We start from the raw sequence: 22,451 nt of genomic DNA, 5'->3' as shown, positions 1-22,451 counted from the left end.
TAGCATCAGTTGTAAACTACTGGTACCTGTTTTCTGATTCCGCGTCAGTATTTCAGAGTAAAAGTCTTTCCAAGTGATATCAATTAAGAATAGTATCCCTATTAATTCTGCGTTGAGGAAGTCCTCATGCTTGTGTTGAGCTCGTCTGGACGTGCAGCATGGCGTTTTAAAGAACACCATATCCTTGTAAAACAAGAATCACATAAATAAATGCATGACACTCTTAGCTGCACAGGAGGTCTTTAGCATCATGTTGTTGCTCTCCCACTGAGATTTAACATACCATATGATCTCGGTGCTTTTAAGTTGCTCTGCAGCTGCACACAGACGGCTGAACAACAGATAAATATATTTCAAGGTGAGTGCTGAAAATACAGCACATTTTTGAAGCCATGTCTAAAATAAGACCGGGAAAAACAGAGCATAGAAAGCAGATTGTAGTGCTCCTTTTTAAAAATATGAAAGAGGGAAGAAGAGAGACTGCACCCCTTGATAATAAACAGCAAGTTTATGCTAAAAAGAAAAAAGAAGCTCCCTACCCCCTCCTCCCTTACAGCCTAGTCTCTGCGCTTTCTGCTAACACACACGCACGCACACACACACACGCACACACACTCCTCCCTTAGCCTATATAAGCAGACAGCAGCTGAGCTGACCCCCTCCACCCTGCATACTCTCCTTTATTAAACACACAAAAGCTGTCTTTGCAGCTTCAAAATACATGTGGATATTTTTTGTTGGCCTCAGAGTAAAACTTAAAGTAAAAGAGGATCTCTTTTTCCGCGGACAGAGTGAGCAATGTGAGCAGAAAGCCCCGCATTGTAGAGAGAAAGGGCTGAGCAGAGCAGAGAGCTGCTGCTTCCCATCCCCCACATTCACATAGCAAAGTTCTGCTGCTTTTGCAAGCGGTGATGGTGCCTTCACGTGCTCCACGCGAGGCTCGGGAACGCACAGTGTCGCAGCATTCTCGTGCTGTGTGGTTAGAAATAAAACACTCTATACTCTTATATGAGTGGGGATTTGTTTGCTTAGATTGTTGCTTATATGCCTTGTGTATCTCAGAGCCACTTTACAAAAACACACGCATTTTATTTCTGATATTATTTCAAGGAAAATAGGAAAATAGGAGAGCTGATATACAAAAAAAAGCACACTACATCTTTCCATATGAACACATACAAACACTATTTTCCATGTCCTCTCATTTTGAATACCTGTGTGCATACTGGTGCGTTAACACAAAGGAAATGTAATACTTTTTAAATAGTATTAGCCCATATTTTCACATGATCTTGTGTTGAACTTTATATAAATGGCACCTTCAAAACAAAGCTACAAAATGCTTTAAATAAAAATAATAATAAAGCTGTGACTACATTTTTACTAAATGTTTGTATTGTAATCTATATTTCTGTAGATATTCCCATTTATCCAGGTCAATTCCATTTTGGCAACAATTAAATCGTAGGCAACATCAAAAATCGTAGACAAAATCAAAGTCCAGTTGCCTATGATTTAATTGTTGCCAAAATGTAATCTATATTATTTATAATCCTAATCATTCCTGTATTGTGTGCTGCTGAGGTGGATAATGCCCCAGATAGATAGATAGATAGATAGATACTTTAATAATCCTGACAAATTAATGCACCCACTACCTTGTTACACAACACAACACATGCAAAGACACATGCATACATATGGATAGAGGATCTTTTATGTGTTTTGGTGTATATTACAAAGCTGTCACACCCTGCAGCGACTTTAAAATACCAAACAGGCCACTAAAGTAGGGTTTTGCATGACGTTTCATACTTTCCTTTCACATTTAGTCTCTTAGTTTTGCACTGTATGAGTCATTCGTTTCTGAGTCGCGAATATTCCGACAGCCTCTGAAGGCAGCACGAAGGCTGCTGCTGCTAGGAGAGCGCGAGGCAGGCAGGCAGAGAGCACGAAGAAAGGGGGTGGGGAGGGAGAGAGTGGTGGAGAGGCACAGGGTGTCTATTCCTATTAATTGTATAGGACGATTTTGTGCTTTTCTCGCTCTCGTGCGTGTTGGCGTGAGATTTGAGTTTTAACAGACAGCATATGATGTGTTGGATCTCAGTGGCCTGATACACTGTCACTTTTCCACCACCACTGTTTCTCTTTTTGTATCTTCACTTCCTGCTCTGTGACTGGCTCAGTCCATCCCCCATCCTTCTTCCTTTTCTATCCTCTCTCTCACACTCACACACACACACACACTCTGCACACACTGCACAGACTTGCACAGGTTGTGATTTCATGCTTTCCTCTACTCTCCTCCGCTGTCCTCTCCTCTGCTCCTGTGGACACATGGACACAGTCACTTCCACCCATTAGCCCACTCTAACAGAAGATGACATTGTAGCCTATTTTGTTCCACTCCTTTAACGAGCTAATAAGATAAAGTGCACAAATGAATGTAACACAGATGAACACACACAGCTCATGCATGAAGCAATTTTTGTAATCAGAACGGTTGCATAGTTATGGCTGACTTCAAGGCAGAGTAGTACGGTGCAGGAAGGGGCATTTTAATAGATTTACTTTACACAAAGTCTGTGGCACTGAGCAGTGCAGCAGCTTTGTATATAAAACCATAAGGCTATTTAAAACATAGTTAAACTGAAGTTGAATATGTCTCCAGACCTGTAATTCTGTTTTTGGTGGAATGTCCCCAGCAGAAAATGTCTCTGTGTTTAATGGCAGGGCTGCTAACTGTCAATTAACTGTCAGAATCACACAATGCACACCTTCCACATGCTCTCACGCCACACATCCATGGGCAGATTATGAGATAACAAGCCCCTGGGTGCTGATATGCAAAAGTCCTCACCACCTCTCCTGCATAAGAGCAAGACACACTGAGACACAGATGGTTTAGCCTTAAAAACGCACAGTTATTTAACTTCTCTTCAAAGTCTTTATGCATCTGTTGCAGTTTCGTGTAATGCTGGTTTTGTGTGTGCTTTATTTTGGGTCATGTAGTTAGTTTGAAGTCATTTTGAGTCTCTTCCTGGATGTAGTTGTAGCCTCGTCTATGCTATATACACAATTTAATAATGTTTGAATAGGATATAATATCAGAATGGAATAAAAATGCTGTAAAATAAGCAATAAAGTTGCACTGTAGGATGAAATAAAAGAAAATATAGTAATATAGCACCCATTTTTATCAACACATACCATGGCCAAATTACACTGGAGTTTTTCATAGATGATAACACTGAATATTTTATTAATATTGACCACCAAACTTCAAAATTTCCAAAATTTAGTCACCTATTCTTAGTTTAATAGCAGCAGTGAGCATGCACGCATAAATACGCTTTGTAAAATGTGTATTCTTTTCAAATCTAAATCTCACTCACTTACTTTGTCAGCCAGCCCACTGCTGTGTATTTTCATTAGCATAAGCCTTTTCGCCGTTCAACACTTAATTAGTCTCACAATGACCAGTACTTTATGCTAACAAACAGGGCTTTTCGTACACGTCGACATTTTTATGCACGAGCTCAGTTTAAAGCGCATTAGACCCACAATAATGGCTCTTCTTGGGTATAAACAATGTTGTTATTAGACAGGGCAGTCCGGATCCACTTCTCACCGCGGACTCCGCTCCGGGTTTTCATTTTCTCGCGGCAGGTCGGTAAGATGGCTGTGTCTCGCGGAGCCTCGTGCTGGTTTGGTTGATTTCTAGCTCGCGCTCTCGTTCTGTAACAGAAGCCCCCCCTCCAACACACACACACTCACTTGTGTCGGTGAAATTCATTTCCCTGGCTCTGTATTTATATATTCTTTCTTTCACAAACTTTCCCCTCTCTGTTTTAACTTTAAACGGAGTCGCGGTGGATTACCGGATACCGGTCCGGGCGGAGGGCAAAGGGGGGAATGAACCGGGACAACGGGTACGTTGTTATAAATATAATCGTATTTATATTCAATGGTTATTCGGAGTTTGATTGTGAGTGAGTCGCCGTGCTGAGAGAGAGGTAGAGAAAGAGTGGGGGAGAGAGAGAGAGAGGGATATCATGGCCGCTCAGGTTGCCAGCGTCGCCACTCTCAACACTAGCCCGCCATCCGAACTCAAAAAGCCGGATCGGGACCCACAGGAGGAGTCGGTACCGGGAGAGAAACAGCATGAAAATAAGGAACCGGGACCTGACGGCGGATCTCCTGGCCAGAAGGAGCTGCAGGACGGGACCGATGCTGGAAATGCTGGGGGAGGAGGGGATCCTGACATGAAGAACGGCAACGGGAATTTGCCCAGGGTAAATAATAATAGCAGTAATCAGAATGATTCAGGCGGGCCCGAAGGGAATAACCATCCCGGAATGGGACACCACCACCCGGGCCCCTTTCCTCCACCTCCTTACGGTTACAACCAGCACTACAGCCGGGCCCCTTTTCATCAACATGGCGGACAACAAAGCCCTGGCATGGCAGCTGCATCGGGGCCGGGCATGATGGACACTTACCCCCCTAATTCACACGAACACGGCTACCCCAACCATTATAACAACTACAGCCCTTTCCAGAACAGGACTTCTTATCAGGGCCAAGGATACGGGGCCATGAATTCCCCGCGTAACAACCAGCCTCCGGCGGCTGGGGGGCAGCCAGGCAAGCAACAGCCAGCAGGAGGAACCACAGCTATGGCTGCCTCTTACAATAATCAGAGGTATAACATGGGAAACCAACAACCTACGTCTACGCCAACTTTAAATCAGCTTTTGACATCCCCTAGCTCTGCCAGGAGCTACCCGAATTACCCCCAAGGAGACTATAACAATCAGGAAGGGGCCAGCAAGGGGCCAGGAGATATGGGCAGCAGTCAGTATGGTGGGGTCCATCCGGGTTGGCAACAAAGGACCCACCATCCGCCTCCCATGAGCCCGGGAAACACTGGACAACCTCCCAACAGAAATCAGGTAAACTCCACTTACTGCACAGTACCACTTTGACACAGTTAAAGTCACCCAGTAGCTCAGGAAAAGCACTGTAGAGTTGCATATTGCATTGGACCAGCCATTGTCTATGTAGCAAGAGCTCTAAAATGGCTGCCTCTCTCTCTTTCTCCCAATACCACCCCCTGCAATAGTGTTTAGACACAGAAAGAAGCCACATATTCTGTTGGAAACAACTTCCCGAGTTGTTGGTGTTAGTGTGTGTCCCTGCTGGGTACAGGGCAAGAGTTTGACTAAGTAGAGCAAGAGTTTGTCAGGAGAAAGTGTGTGTGTGTGCAGAGGGAGATAAGGCGATATTTCTTCGCAGTGCTCCTCCAGCCTCATTGTAGACAGAAGTGCTGTAACCACTGTTATTTCTGCGAGAATCCGCGGCGAGATAGCGTCTTTTAATGTGCTGTGCTCCCACCAGTGCTATCAAAGTTGTGTCAATGGCTGTCAAGGCAATAAACAAGATGCAAATGACAGCGGTAGCCGTTAAATAACATTTGCATAATCATTAAGAAAAGACCCCTCTGTCGGTTAAAAAGCCTCCGCACGGTGAGGTGGAGATGTGTCTCACAGTCCAGTGAATGGCAACAATTGCATCCGCTAAGTGTTTACTCGGATCAAAGTGTGATTGTGACCGCGATTGATTCATCTTGACGGAGGGTTTCATTCATTGTGGCTCGGTTCGGCTCCGCTCTCCCTTTTTGCCCCTGCGCCTCTGCTCCATGTGCCGCCTTGTAAACACGGCCCCGCTGGTTAGAGTTGGCAAAGTGCAGATTGCCTTTGCTTTGGGATTTGAATTATGGAGGTAAAATCCTGCTGTCAGAGCCAGGAGACAGTTGGTCTTAGGTTGACATGCGAGCCGAGATCTGATTGGCTCCCCATCCCTCTGCTCTCGGCCATTTATAATTGCATCTAATGGAAGGCTGCAGAAAAACAGCCCCCTCTGCCCAGTTATGTGTTCCTCCACCGTGTCAAGACAACATAGTCCCTGTGTCTTTTATGTCATTATATTTATTTTGATCACTATTGTGTGCATTTTTGTAGCCTCAAAACATACCTATATTTTTGTGCATATTAATGCTGTTAATGTTCTCCCACATCAACAGAAACATGCACCAAAAACCACAATATTAATTTCAGAATATTAACTTACTCCCTGGTTGTGTCTATTTAAAGCATTTTGAGAACACAGTTCCTCCCACTGCAGTAATTTGCATGATGACTGTACTCGTGTGGATCCACCATTGTTTTTATTTGTATGATAAGCTCACTTGTGCTGAATCACATCTCAACTGTCATTTTCAGCTGCTGACCTCTGACATGCTCCTGAAGTTTTTTGGGGGTTTTTCTTGCCGTTGGGTACACTGTGTGCACTGCTTGTTGAAGTTGGCTGACTCTGGTACAGCACATAGAGTAGGTGTGGCCATGTAGCCCCATTGTACAAGTGTGTTTTCCACTGTTTCCAGATCAGAAGTTGAGGAGACTTGTGTGCGCCGACGTCTCACAGCCACGTGAGAGGGCTGGACTGGCTCCAGTTGTGTTTACAAGCAACTAAGGTGTCAGCCGAGTGTCACAGCTTTTATTTTTCCCCCAGCAGGTTACAATAGTCTAATTTGCTTCCACATGCAGGGAGTGTAACCATGTCAACAGTGCTCACCCACATCTCTCTCTCTCCAGTGATAACAGCCACATGTGTAGTGTTTTTACTCTACAATTAAGTGTCATGGGAAACATTTGTGCAGTGTGCACCGCCACCTTTACAGCACAGGACTGTTTTGTCATTGAGATGCATGAGGATGATTCTGTTGTATACATACAGCATTGTCATTAAGGGCAGAGATGTGATTTCCAATTCACTTTGACACAGAGAGGAACATTTATTTAATTTTCTGTATTACAACATTTTGAATTTCTTTAAATATTCAAATTTGAGCATCACATGTTTCTGCTTTTTCCTGTCAAACTTTGCTTGATGCATCTGTTAACCAAAGATGATAGACCCTTTACGACAAAGGTCGTGCTTTATGTGTGTTGATGCTTTGATTTAGTCCCACAAGAAAGCAGACATACTGTGTTTATTACTTTATTTCCAGCAAAAGAGTTGTCTTCAAGGACAGACTGTTCAGCTATAGAAGTGATATCACCACATGTTGCTTTAACTTAAAAGGTGCAAGCTATTCACACGTGTCAAATGCCACTTTGCTGCCTCACAGCAAGGTCAATTGTGGACACTTAGAGCAACACGGTGCGACTTCGCACATTCACAGCGCTCTCTAAATGTCAGCAAAAGGATATGGTTCCAATAGTTTTAACTCAAACGTCCAGATGTTCTGCGATTCGACATCAGAAGCTGTAGACAGCATTGTCGTATTCACGGGCTGTGATGATCTGTGATTCTTTACTAAAGGGTTAAGGAATGTCAGGCTGATGAGTCTTACTGAAGTGCTGCTCACTGCTGTTTTGAGGAAAGTTTGGATTTCCCTTTTTCGTTCCAATTTGTGGCTTCCTGTGTGCAAGTGTCAGTGCCCAAGGCCAGCTTTCAACTTTGGTAAACAAGGTAAATTGACAGCATCTTCGTGGACATTGAAACGGGCACTTGTTTTATAGTTGAGCTGCTGATGCTGTGGGGTGAACTTTTTTAATTTTAATTTATTTATTTTTCACATCAAATTAATCAATGTTAACCATCAGACACTTTTTTGAGATCATGTTTTCAGCTATGTTTTTAGTGAGACGTCAGAGATGACCACGTGGGTCGTATTCATATTTATTGCATGGTTCCTGTGGATCCTTCAAAAGACTTAAAGGACATTAAATTTGTTAAAAATAAGGCGTTAATTGGTATTCAAATGTCTTAAATTAATCTTTCAAAAGCCTTAAAAATGCTAAGACGTGAAGTAGGATATTATGATGTTTTTAACTGGCATATTGCATCTTAATATCTCAAAATAATTGAAATCTATTAAATAAAAACTTAATTGACTGTGTCGTACATTAACTTTGAACAGAACAGGATGGAGGAACCAGCAACGCTCATTTACCAAATCCAAATGACAGATGAACATGTTTTGTTCAAAGCAAACCAGATGGATAGTTTTATGATAACATATATGTTCGTTGTTTTCCGTATGTTCCACTACAGAAAGTTGTACATTTTTTTTCAGCATGTGAACTAGATTATCTAACTTTTGAAGTAGACAAAAAAGTAATGTTTTATGTTACAGTAAATATTTAGGCAAAATTGTCCCAAACCCAAAGTAGTTGATGTCAGTTTGTGTTTTGGTTATTGTTAAATTGGTTCTAGATTTCAGTCCAGGCAGCTTTAAAAATGTGTTATGACTTATTTCAATCACATTTTATTTTGATTGACTGAATTTTTGTTAAGAAGAAGTAGAGTTGTTTTCTGTTGCTCCTAAGTATCAGTGTTTCTTAATTGCACTTACATTTTTTTTTTAGCATTTCTTAGCTGCCAGTTTTGCATGTGGACTAGCCTCAGTAACACTCATCTTATTGAATAAGTGCATTAGTTCTCAGTAGGTTAGTTTTATCTTTAATTGTGGTTGTGTTGTGTGCCGAGCAATATTTCAGGTGTCAGATTAGAGGCGTGAACTCGGAAGAAGTGTCTTATCTTTGCTGTGACGTCTAAATGTCTCAGAGAGCAGCATGCAAACAACTCTGCCGCCACTTTTCTTCAATTTATTGTTATAATGCTTGCTGTAGGCGATAGATCATGTTCGTGGAGACACAGTATTACCAGTAATGTTTGTAAGCTTTGCTTATGCTCATATCCTGAATGTGCTATCCACTTGTTTTCTTAAAGGTCTGGTGTGTCAGGTTTAGTGGCACCTAGAGGTGAGGTTGCAGATTGCAAACAACTGAAACTTCCCCATGTGCCTAGCGTGTAGGAGAACTACAGTGGCCGACATGACGATGCGAATGGCCCTATTTAGAGCCAGTGTTTGGTTTGTTTGTTCTGGGCTACTGTAGAAAAAACATGGTGGACTCCGTGAAAAAAGTCCCGCTCCTTTGTCGATATAAACGGCTCATTCTAAGGTAACAAAAACACAACAAGTCTTAGTTTCAGGTGATTGTACACTAATGAATATCGTATCTCATTTCTGATATACCCCCTACACACTGGACATTAGTCTATCCCAACACCCTTAACACCTTTTCATCACTAGATTGTCAACCATGCCGGTTTTTTTATATGAGCTACTGTGCTTTCATAGCAGTTCTTTGCTGAAGAAGCTCAATCTCATTCTTATTGTGCAAGTGGAAGAAGAGAGTCTGCTGGGAGGGAAATTGAACAATTTGGTTGTTAAGCACAGTTAAAGGTAGCAGAAACTGTATTTTTGCAGGAGGCAGACGGGTTTGTATCAAGATCTCATTAGTGTCACTGAATTGGGAAGAATTAGAATCACTTAGAACTGGAGCTTTTGCAGGAGTTTTTTGTCTTGGTGTCAGTGGTGCAGGTGCAGAGAACACATTACTTTAATGGATATAATCCCAAATGTGGTACCGGGAGGAAAAGACCACTCGCATGGGGCAAATGGACGGAGAGATGAAGTAAATAGTTTCCAAACAGTTGTCAAATCATGACACAGCGATGTCACACGAGGCCACCACTACACACACATTATGCTCAGTCAAAGAACTTGTTATGTGTTTGATGTTTGACTGCAGCGATTGGAGAGTTTTTCACAGACTGTGCAGAAGAGCTGTCCACGATGAGTGCTGCTGGCTGTATTTTAGCAGAGTTGATTAAATGCTTCAACTCTCCATTCATCAACAGCGGCACGATTGGCCTTTTAATTGGCAGATGCATCGCCAGTAATGATTCGATGGATGATTTTTATGGAGCCATTCACCTGCCTTGGGCCACCTGCTAAAGATGAATTAATGTGTTAATTGAGTGGTGGGTGAGGGCTAATATTATGGGTTTTCATTATGCCTTGCACACAAACAAATACTCTGAAGTGGATTGTAGTGGGGTTGTTTTGGATGGTATAACGCCAGGTGTTTCCCTCCGCCTAACACATGGGAGTGAGCCATCAGGGATGCCCTCTCCGCTCTGAAAGGCTGACTTCCCAAATTGAGTTTGAATTAAATCATAATCCAAGACACTTTGGAAACATTTCTCTGAGAAAGTCCCACAGTTGAAAACATAATGAAAAACACCAAACCAAGGGTGTTAAATTGCCTGCTGCTAATAGACGCTCAGCACTGCTGCTGCTGATGTACAAGGGAAGCCCCACTGCAAATTGGAAAGCAGTGCACAAATAAACAGTTTCATGACAGCTTTACGGTGTCAAAAACTCACAAGTAATGAAGATGGAATATATTTAATATTTCTCAGAGCAAACATTTTCCCCGTCTCTGCATTGTTATTCAAAAGTAAAACTAATTAAAGCATTAAACCGACCAGTATGCTCTTATTTAGCACACTAGAGCTGTTCTAAGTGTGTCATTTGTTTGAGGATGTAATGAAAATCGTATTGGAGATCATACTGGAAATGTGAAGTATACTGGGCGCTGAGTCCTTTACACTGAAGTGGGATTTGAAAATCATTAAATTTGTATTCTGATGAAATTTAAAGTCATTACAAAGAAAAAAAGTTAATTAAATGCCAAAAATAAAGTGCTGCAACTAGTGATTATATTCATAATCAATTATTCTGCCAATTATTTTTGTAATTATTTGATTTATAGTATTTTAGAACATACTAAAATCCCTCTTTGTCACAATTCCAGTTTCCTAAAGGGGCATTTTTTGAAAGTAATTGTTACAGCCCTAATGATGACGATTAAAGTACCCATTCACTCACAGTGTTTGTACTGGAGATGATACATGAATAAAATAATGTCAGGTGAGGTGAAGATGGTAAAAGGTTGCAACTAGAGTCTGGTGATTCAAATAGTTGACATTTAAGATGTCACCTTTGAGTCTGTGGACTTGTAATGAGAGGTGCGATGATTAGGTGATTGCAGAAAATGTATCCGCAGCTATTTTGATAATAGATTAATTGTTTAAATTATTGTCTATTCATTGTTAAAGCAACAATGCCAGATATTTTCTGGTTCCATCTTGTCCAGTGTGACGATCTGCTGTTTCTCTCTGTTTATATCAATGTTAATTTAATATCTATCGACAAAACAAGACATTTGAAGACAGTTGGCTCTGAGAAGTTGCGTTGAGCCTTTTTTTGCTTATTTTTTCGCTTTTATTTTTATTTTTACAACATGTGATCAAGAAAATAATCTACTGATTAATCCATAATGTAAACAGTTGTTAGTTGCAGCCCTTAATGTAGATTGTAGTTGGCATTTTTTAGTATTTGCTGACACTGTGAGGACCAAACTAGGGCTGGGCAATATATTGATATTATCGATATCACGAAATGAGACCAGATGTCGTCTATGTCGTCTATGATAATATTGTAAGTGTTATTTCAGAAAAGTGATATAATTTCCTGAAGACTGTTCTAGCTGCTGTTACTGTATTTGATTTTACCTCAATTATATTCACAGTACTGATGATTTATCAAAAATCTCATTGTGTAAATTATTTTAATATTGCCGCAATCTTGATATATTTGTTAAAAAATACTGCAATATTTTATCGTCTCCATATTGCCCAGCCCTCGACCAAGCAATTGAAAAAATTATCAGTAGATTAATTGATCATGAAAGTGAGAAATATTTTAAGTTATTATTTTTTAAGTTAAGTTAGTCGTTAAGAAAAAAGCCCAAAGGATTTTTTTCTGTCTGATGTTGTTGTAAATTGCTCACCAGATGTGTACTTCTTTCCCTAGACGAATCACGGTATGAGAATTTCACAGTACGATCTCATCTCAGAAAACATTGCAGTTTCACTGTATAACGGAATTTATTTTATCATCAGTCAGAATGACACTGAAAGGAATAAAAACAAAAGGGTTATTTCATTTTACAAAACATTTTAAAACTATAATTAAAACGTGAAACCATTTTGTTAATGGAAGTATAAGGTAAGTAAAAGTAAAGAAAAGTATGTGTAAAAGGTCTCCGCCCAGTTGCATTTTTTAAAATATCGTAGATAAGCAAATGTACACAGTATTACAACCGTCAGCTTTTATATCACAGTATACATTGAAACCAGTATATCTATGCAAATCAGGCGTTTTAAAGAAGTCGTCATCTGCTTTCACTTTTAACTATTTTCATTCTTTTAATAGACTAAAAGATAAATTGGTTTCTTAAACACGAGTCAATCAGTTATGAAATAATTGCTGGTTGCGGCTGTCACAGGCACTTTCTGTATTTGAAATGATTTAAAAATAATTCTCATTTTAAACTATAATTTTTGGACGGGTGAGTGTTGCGTCACTGGATGTTCACAATCACTAGAAAGTGATCCGCTGTTCTTTGACAGCCGGCGATACACTTTCTAAACTGTCCCTGCTCATTCAACATGACACACATTTCCAAGGAAACGCACAGAACAACTTCCAGCTACTGTTGTGACTCTGTTTGGTGGGGGGTTGGTGCCGTGGAAAAGAGGAAGCCCGAGCATTCAAAAAGGAAGTTCACTCTCGGCTCTTTAGTGTGCACTGCTGAGTAATGATTCTCCACAGGCCACATGGACAGCATGCTGCCTCCCGGCAACTGTGTGTGTGTGTGTGTGTGAGACTGGATGGTGAGTATGTGTGTGTGTGTGTGTGTGTATCAGGGAGAAACGGTGTCAGTGATACCCAGGGGAGGGGGGTTGGGTGTTTTGTGAATGATCTTCGTCTGCCCCTGACAGCTGTGTGTATTTGTGTATAAAGTGCGGCAGTTACTCGGTGGTCGTTGCGAGTGTGTGTGTGTGTGTGTGTGTGTGTGTGTGTGTGTGTGTGTGTGTGTGTGTGTGTGTGCTGCTGCCTCAGGAGCCTCTCTGACCTGCTCTTACTCCACGTGTCACCAGCCAGCCGTCTTTCTTTGGTAACATCGCCCGTTTTCATCTCGCTGACAGCCACAGACAGTGTTGCATTTTTCCAAGTCAGTCTTTTTCTTGAGTCAAGTGTTGGATTTGGATCCACACGACCATTTAATTATCACTGTGAATTTTTGATACGGAGCACGTCAGAGACAACAACACAGTAAGAAGCTGTGAGTGCTTATAAAGTTGACTACGTCTGCAGGTGTATTGACTTCCACAAACTATCCTGCCAGTATCTGATGATGATGCTGTTGAAATCTTTGCTTTGAAGTGATACAAAAGATAATTTTAATTCCTGATGGTGAAAATTACCAATCTGAAAAATTATATTTCCAGTGTTGCACATTGAAAACACACCAAGGAAAAACAAGTTCCTCGTGGACAAATGTCAAACTTGGGCTATTGCATCAGGGCACGCTGGAATGTAAAGGTAATTCATTTCTTTTGACATTTACCTTCTAAAATGCCCCAGATTAGCATAGTAATATCCTTCTCCGAGCCTGTGTGAGACTACAGACTTCATTTACATGACGTATGGTGTGTGTGTTTTTATGGAATAAAGTGGTTAACCTTTAAATTGGTGCAGTTGTTGATACTAGAAGGTAGAGAATGATGCTTCCTCCCAGCTCTCATACAGCTCTCACCTTTGCTCTCTGCAGGGAGAAAAAAGCCATTGGCTCATATATAAAGCGGAAAAGGGGAACATAAGCACACGTCTTTGTCTTCTGTGGAACTCAATCATGATATCTGTTGTTGTGGAGTGTGCCCTCTAGTCATAGCCTTGCTTTCTGTTTCTCCTAATGTGCTATTCAAGTCTAATGTTGTCACAATACCAGAATTTTAAACTTTGATGCAATACCAGTATAAAAAATTAGACTCGATGCCTCTTTCACAACCACTGCAGAAAGAAAAAGTCTTAAGCACACAAACTGGTATTTTTTACGGCCCATGACCAGTCTTAAAAGTGGTGGTAGTTGTTATAGATCACCCACACCATCAGTTTGTTAGTAGGAGAATATTCAAGTAGTGGAAATACTTCCATCTGGGATGCATCTGGGACTTTGGAGGAACGGCCAGCGACAGAACTTTATTCAAGCAGCACCATGACTCAAGCTAGATTTGCTATATGTGAGTTCAAATAAACACAAGAAGTTTGTGCTCTAGAGAAAGGATCAACACTCAGTGAATAACCTAAGCCCTATGATAAGCTAATATGGCAAGGCTTAACTATACAAACCAGTGAGCAGTGATAACTAGCATGTCTTTGGGGTCATCAGGTGGGAACCTCCTTTCACCAGTGTTTCGTCTAGTTGGTCCCACGACACCTCCAGGAGGCTAGACAGTGATCTCTGGCGTCCCAGAGACACCCCCTAATGCCAGGTCTCACTGCTCCCCTCCCCACACCAACCCGATAACCTCCTTTACCTTACTTACACATGGCTTTCTCAGCCCAAACAGCACTGCTACCTTCAACCAAACCCAGGCTCCGTACATGCGAGCTCCAGGTAGAGATACAGTGGAGTAGTGGTGTCCTGAGAGGTGAATGAAGTCACGCTACCTATGTATGTATGTTGTAGCTTTGTGGTATTGCACATGCATGTTAGTGCATGTGGGTCCCTATTAGTGTGTAGCTCATCACTGCTACTCCACTGCACTTAAATGGCAGTTAGCACTGATAATAGGATGGCATCATCATGAAAGCACCCGCCATGTTAACACTGTTAGCTTTGTTAGCACTGTTGTTAGCACCAGTAGCTGTTAGCTGCTGGGTCAGCCACCTCTATGTGCAGACAACTTCAGAATCATAGATATGTTCTGATCATCATATTGAGCATCTTTTAGGCTAATAAAACCAGCTCTGTGGAGTTCATTTAGGACAGGCAGGAGCTGGGAGAAAGCCTGTGCACACTGAAGTAATCTTAGCAATGGAGGATCAATATTTAGATATTGTGCTACATCTATGTACTATAAAGACAGGAAAGCAGTAACAAGTGCAACAAGTGAAATAGTTAGCAAATTAATGGATGCGTTGATAAGTAAATAAATGCAGTGTGTTGAATAATATTTAAGATCTTCTGCTCATTCGATTTGGTGCATTCACTATTCACTGATATCACTGTTTCTATCTGAAACAAATTGTCGATTCATTGATTGGTTGATTGACAGAAAAGCAGTCGGCAACTGCTTTGTTTTTTGTTAAGTTCTTGGTTGAAAATAATGAGTCAGAGTCAAAATTCATCTGTAACAATTCGGGTAATTACTTGCATCATTTTGTTGGAAAAAATGCCCAAAATTACTGCTCTGGGAACCTGTGATTGACATCTTTAACTATTTTCTAACAGGTAATTGACCAGACAATTAATGAGTTAATCATAAAATAATTGGGGAGTTCATTAGTTATGAAAATAATTGTTAACAGCAGCCCTTAATTGAATCACTTTTGATTTTTTGACATGGTTTTCTGTAACATAAACTATAAGCAGAGAGAGTTCTGACTCACTTTCATTGTACACTTCAAAATGAACTTTTCAGCTCTTTAAAAAGTATACGTGGTGCCACTGTGCTTATTTTTAACTGGCCTAAATAATTAACGTACATTTTTCATAGAATTAGGCCAGTGTTTACACAAGTTTAAATGCCACCTCTTTGTGCACAGCAGTGTGCCAGGCGTCCAGTTAGCAGCCCGTTTGATACGGAGCCATTGTTTTGTTTTTGATTTGGTAGGCTCATGGTTAAAAAAAGAGCAGCCGGTGGTCAGCAGGGACGAAGTTACACAGACAAAAGCGACAGCGAAAAGGCTGTTTAGTGTCATTGTTTCTCGCTGGTGTGGCAGGTGACAGTGATTTATGCACCAAAGACACATTTGAACAGTATTTGCTGCCTGGCTGATACTAACTGTGTTGTGATGCTTTAAAATGTGGTTGCATGGCTGTAGAGAAAGCAGTAACTGTTGTGGGCATGATCCCCTGACCTGAAGATTTGCATAGCAGTGCCCGAGGGAGTGCAAATTAACAATCTAAACTGTCTGTCCAGAGCAGTTCAGTCCGTCAAGGCCTGAAACATGATGGAGACAGTCCTGCACGAGCCTTTTCCCTCCGTGTTTTAGTGGAAATTAAAAGTGTACAGCTCTGCCGTAATGCACAAACGCCATATTCCATTAAAATTACTGGTCTGTGATTGACATTATGACCAAGCATGTTTTCCTCTGGTCAAGTGTGTGTGTGTGTGTGTGTGTGTGTGTGTGTGTGTGTGCGCGCAGAGCAGTGTGTCTGACATCAGTGTCAGAGTTGTGACTCTAACCATGAGGCAGGCAGTGACCCAGCCAGGTCCTTAAGTGGCTTCGCCTCATTCAGTAGCCAGGGTATTTTTGGCATAGTAGTGAGTGACACACTTATCGTAATAGGTCGTCCAGGGTGCCAATGGTCAGCCTGAATAAGCATCCTTCTCAGCAGCGCGAGCCGAGCCTCGGCAACGTGATGTAACCGATCACTGTCTTGCCTCCAATGCTGACGGAGGAGTCTCTGCCCGCTGAACGCACCAAGTGGCTTATCTCGGAGCAGGAGTGGAGAGCACAGACGGCATTTTTCTTTTTCCCCGAGCGCTCCTGGTGAAGTGCTCGTGTAACCTGAGCGCCACAGCCATTCTTGAGCTGTACTCACATTGTGGCCTTAAAAAAGCCACACCGCTGTTTATTATTGGATGTTAGGCGACCGTGACTGTAAACACTCTTTGCAAAGGTAGTGCATTTTAACAATGAGCTGTTAAGCGTTACAGTGTAACTGGATATTTGATTCCATGTGAAAAGGTTTAACACTGTAGGTTATAGGTGAAGAAGTGATTTCATATGTGACTTATAATGAAGAGGAAGTCAAACACAGAAACTGGTTGTTCATAGGGCAAAGTATGAGATGTGGGAATCACCCGAGGTCCCACGATACAATAATATTGCGAATTTAGGTGTTTTCTGATATGCTGAGTATCGCAATAACATGTATATTAACATATATTGCGATTACTTACCTTTTTTCAGCTGTAAATTCTGTCCATAACATCTGTTTTGTCTAATTAAATAAAGTTTTAAGTAAGTGTATCCATACTGAAACAATACTTTTTTCAATTGATTATTCAAGTGTTTTTTCTTAAACAAAACCTTTTCCCCATTTTTTTCAATATCAACGTCAAAGTACTTAAACATTAAATGTTGCTTTAACACAACTGAACAATAACTTTTCCCTCTACCAAATAATGTCAAAAATTATTGATTTATCCATACGTATCAGTTCGGAATATTTTAATTATTTAATACTCATTTTCCATAGTATCAGTAACTGGTACCAGCTGCGCTTTCTCGTTGCTCTTATTATTGATATTTACTTAAGTCCTTCTGCTGTTCTCTGCTTTTTGTATTTATTTTTTAATGAAAACTTAATTTGTATGCCCTCATTTTCGGTTTTTCCCCTTTGCTATCAAATAACAATATTTTTCAAAGTGTTGTGTCGTAGTAAGAGATGCCAATATTATGACAACACTACCTCAAATAGTCTAAAATTGGTGACATTTTGATATAAATCTGGTATTATCTTATCCAAAAATAAGTAAACACTAGTCACAGTCTTTAATACTCTGCGATACGGACGTATTTTGGTCGGTACCAAAAACGTGAAGGTTCCATTCTGTAGTTCTTAAGCAAAAGATTTTCTACCCTTCAAAATGGTCTTTGCTTTTATTTATCACCTTTTTAACCAAGTGTAGAAAATAAAACTTTCCAGTTCTTGTTGCGTCTGCAGGTGCCGCACACATCACTCAGAGTTTACTATTACTCCTCTGTTAAACAGTGAACATCTGGTTCACCTTCCTCTGTTTCACACCACAATGTGAACCATTCCCACTGGCCCTGCTCTCAGCCCTCCTGAGCTCCCAGTCCACAAACGCCCGTCTCACTCCTGGGAAGCAGCCACTGTCACCTGGAAATATAACTTTGGCCTGACAGGTTGACAGCCGGCAGTCAGGGCGGATGTTCACTCTCTTGTACTTCCAACCTGAACATCACAGTGACAGGCCAGGCAGCAGCAGGCAGCCCTCTCTCTCCTTTTTTTTATCAGGCAATAACTGGACGGTCTCAGCAAGCTGCTCTGATCTACCCAACGGGGGATTTTTTTCACAGAGCACACTGGGCCTGTCATTGCTGGGAACCAGTTAACACCTTGCAGCTATGTTTTTGTTCAGTACGTACTCACTCTCAGGTACTGATCACCGCTGTCAGATTGACACTAATCGATTGAGTTTCTCCTCAAGGAAGGATTGTGTTTACCTGATGTTTTGTTTTGAAGTCATGATTGATCATGTTATCAAGTTTTCTGCATCTGATAGATAATTTGTAGAGATGTTCCGATACAATTTTTTTCTTTAGCAATACTGATTCTGAAGCCTGAACTTGCGTCTCGACCAATACCAAGTGCAATCCGATATAATTTTGGTACAGATGTGAAATGATTGCTATCATTGTTGCGTGGCATGGCTCACAAAGGTTGAATGCCATAGGATTATTTTATCCAGTGTGAAATATTGCCAAATTCCTGACATTATGCTAACGGATAACATTACACTATTTACCAGCAATCAGTTCTTGTTCATTGCTCTAAAACAGAAGCGGCTGCACAGTGCAACTTGCTGTGTAGGCTTTTGTGTTGGGGAGGAGAAGAAAAATTAACTGCCTTTTTATCTGTTTGTGAAACTACTTTTGAGTATATTAATAAATTACATGGTATCAGATAGGTGCATAGACTTGCGTATTTGCCGAAACCCGCAGTTACCTAGTATCTGAAGCACTTCCAATACTGATATTGGTATCGGAACAACTCTACTAATTTTACTTATTAAAATAATTGCGATGTGATTGCTTGGATCTGTTTCTGCTAAATGTATAACTTCACCCTTGAATTCTTATATCATTTCTATGTGATGCTAATTACATTGTTGATGTTAAAATTACAGAGATAGTCCAGCATTTTAGCGCCAGACCTCCATTGAGTCCGGCAGGTATGATGTTTTTCTGTAGGTTGATGAGGACGTCAAAAAGCCTGTGGGATTTGTCCATTGGATTTCTGAAATTAAGCTCTTTGGCAAACTAACGTTTATGATGCTAGCACCTTTTGTTCACCATTTTCATGGTTATTGAAGCCTTAATGCCATCACCTGAAGTAAAAAGCAAAATGATAGGCTACTCACAAGGCTGTGATGCTGTGTTCAGCGTGGTAGAAGCTTCAAAGTTCACGAGTAGGGTATTTACTGATGTCTTTCAAGACGGAAAACAAAGCGTGAAAGTCTCTTAAGCTTGTGTTAACCACAGACCTTATTATAGGCATCTAGCCAAAAACTATTGACTTTGAGACGAGGGAACTAGAAGTGGTAAAATGCTAGCTCATTTCCGGGTTATAGGACTCATTCCTGGCGGACGCTTTCAGGGCAATAGTTGACAAAGATACATTTCAAAACTCGGACACAAGCTATGAAGTGGACTTTGAGTTAAGATTTTTCTTTTGGTCATTTACTGAGTTAACAGTGTAGATGTTGGTGTCTGTGCTGCCTTTACGGTTTGTTTCTGCCTGTGTGAATGCTGAATGTCAGTGTATAATGAAAGCTATTGACAGACAAATGTTTATAGCATTAACATTTAAAAAATTGGGCTGTCTAACTGAATTTGAACAGATCAAAGAATATCTCTAATATATGTGACATCGACCTCTGCTTGTCTTTGGGAATAATGTGCACAGAAATGCAACGGGCCGTTTGAGCAGCAGTGTTTCCCACCTTTAAATCATGCAAGTGTTTTTTAACTCTCGTCTGTTTGTCGCTGTTGTTGTTTCTGTTCTTGTTCACCTCAAATAGCCTTGTTTTTTTTTCCCTGATCTCTCAGAGATGTGAAAGTCGATTTTGTCATGCAAGCTCCCTTCTCCCTCTCCTCCCTGAACATCTTTTGGATTCCTTGGAACAGCTGGGTGAACATCTGGGCGAGTAGGGTGCTGCTGCCTCTGCTCGATGTGGATGATAGCACAAGCAGGCACAAGCCAGGTCCTCGGTGCTTTTATCCAGAGTCACGCAGCGGACAGCTCAAAGTTGGAGCTTCTCGGGTTGATGCAGTGGGAAGGCAGGCTAATTGCTTAATTGAGAACATGGCTTTTTTGGTTGTTTTTTTCCTCAAGCTTTTTGTTTTCTCTATACTATTTGGTTACTTACAGTTGGATACTTTCCTCAAAAGCTCATTTAATTAAGTTATTTTGAGGCCTTGAATATTTAGAGTACCTCACTGCTGTTGCTGCTCAGATGCAGCTGTTATTGTGAGAATTTAATAAGTTTTTTCTGGTCTTTAAGTATTATGAATTGAGTATTTTGGTTTGTTTGGGCTGTTGGATGGACGAACAGTGTGTCCTGCTTTAACTTGTTGAATTCTACCCAGACATTGAGCGATAATACCCATCTCTGCCGTCTGTTATCTCTGAGGAGTATCTACCTCAGTTTAAAGATGTTAGTCTGGAGAAATGTTGTCAGCATGACTTCTCGTGAAACTGGGAAAATGTCAGTGGAGAAAGTGGCTGAGAAACAGTTGCCTGTCCTGGAGCAAAGCACTTATCTCCTCACTTCTGCAGTGGGAGTGTTCAGTGCTTAAACGGTGAGGACTGGTCATACTGGGCAGCTCCCACTGTGAATATGGATAACCGCATTAATGTGAAGTGAGCTGTTAAACGCAAAGTGCCTCACAAATCTCACCCCTGAAGTTGACATTGGTGCTAAAGGGTAGGATATCCTGTCCCTCTCTGTCATGTGATGTGTGTGTCTCCGCCACCATATGAGGGCGGCCTTAGCCGGCGTGTGTTATCGCTGGTGTATTGCGTGTTGAAGGGCTTTAACGCAGAACAATGGTGTGTGCGCCGAACCGAGGCCATGTGGCCGTGTGGCGGATTAAATTAGCAGCAGTTGTTTATCGTCTGCCCCCCACCCCCCTCGGTCCATCTGCTCCGCTCGGCCCTGTAGACTCCAGCTCCGCTCTCAGGCACTGCTCCAGACCCCCCCATCACCCTCCCCAACCCCTTACAAATCCCTATCCCCATGTCACACACACACAGTTTTTGAATAGTTGCAATATCCACCAGCAGCCCAGTCATGACACAATATACTCAGTGCAACCTCTTCTGCCAAGAGTGCTCTGGCTTTCCTCTATGCAGATTAGCCACGTGCTAATTGTGGTTATTTATTTATTTTTTTATGGAGGAGAAAAAAGGGAGGGGAAGGAGTTTCCTCCAGAAATTGATTAGATGACTGAGCAGAAATAAAGAGACAGTGCTGTTAGCTGAGTTGCCATCCAGTGTGCATGTTTCAGACTTTGTTGCTGCGTGTGGAAAGCTCGTCATAAACCTGCAGTCTGTGTTGAGAAGGAAACATGTCAGTAATGTTTTGGTCTTTTACTGAAAATCAGATAGCAATAGGTCAGTTATCCCTGAATTTTTTATAGATGATTATGTTAAAAGTGCTGTCCTTGAAATGAGAGTTTTAGTAACCTTGTCTGAAATGTGTTTCATAATTAAAATTCTTGAGGAAACACAGAGTAGTTACAATATTTTTCATTTGTAATTTGCTTTTTTTATAGGAGTGGCTTAAATAAGAAGGAAAATATCGGCTCAAAACACAGTATTGGTTTCTAACATTTTGTAATGCGAATGATCTTTTCATTTCATATCTATAAAATAATATACCATTGACCTTTTGGAACAAATATCAGCCTTTCAGCCAGACAGTTTCAGAAACAAATAAGTGGGTTGCTGCAAATGTTTTTTTATCACGTGGCTTTTGATCTGTGTCTGTCAGGGAATCTCCCTCCACATCATAACAGCAGACTTTTGTTAGTCACATGCATTTTATTATATATATATATATATATATATAAAATTGACATTCATAGTCTGGAAATGTTTAGATTTTGATTTACGGCTGCATAATATTGAGGGCAATATATTCTTCCAATATATGTCGGAAAAATATTAGGTATGCCAGTTTACTTGTGACGTATGATTTATATTTATTAGGAGAAAAAAAGAGTGCATATTTTATTCCAAAGATGTCACAGTGGTGCTTGTTGGATAAAAAATTCAGATACTTGTTAGCTTGTTTTGTTAGCATGCTAATGTGATCAGTTGCTCTGTAAATGATTGTAAATACCAGAAACTAAAAAGTTATTAAAACAGGCCGCAGATGTAGATTTCAGGGAGGATGCAGGCGACATGTCCCCCTCAATATTTAAAATGTGCATTCACTGAACTGAGCCAAGTCTTAGGAGTAGCTGGGAGGTCATCAGGTGTCAGACCTCGATTGCAGTTATTTGTGTTAAAAAGCACAAGGACTCAGACTTCCACTCCGATCTACTGTTGTATGCCTTATCGTCTTTCCACTGTGTCTATCTTGCCCTCGCCACCTCCAGGCCCTGACATTTTTCTTTGACACATCACAAATTGCAACAA

At 41.0% G+C, this 22,451-nt stretch overlaps 1 protein-coding gene across 1 annotated transcript in view; it reads left to right on the top strand.

The window, feature by feature from the left end:
* Nucleotides 1-3,675: 3,675 nt before the first annotated feature.
* arid1ab (AT rich interactive domain 1Ab (SWI-like)) overlaps nucleotides 3,676-22,451 on the top strand; it is a 56,589-nt gene continuing 37,813 nt past the window's right edge. The window contains exon 1 of the mRNA XM_049602842.1: nucleotides 3,676-4,955. Coding sequence (XP_049458799.1) covers nucleotides 4,056-4,955 — 900 coding nt within the window. The 5' untranslated portion in view covers nucleotides 3,676-4,055. The remainder of the gene's footprint in view (nucleotides 4,956-22,451) is intronic.

Source organism: Epinephelus fuscoguttatus, linkage group LG17 (assembly GCF_011397635.1).
Source record: "Epinephelus fuscoguttatus linkage group LG17, E.fuscoguttatus.final_Chr_v1".
NCBI classification, from domain to species: domain Eukaryota; kingdom Metazoa; phylum Chordata; class Actinopteri; order Perciformes; family Serranidae; genus Epinephelus; species Epinephelus fuscoguttatus.
Note: the sequence above shows the minus strand (reverse complement) of the source record. Positions and strands in the feature narration are given on the sequence as shown.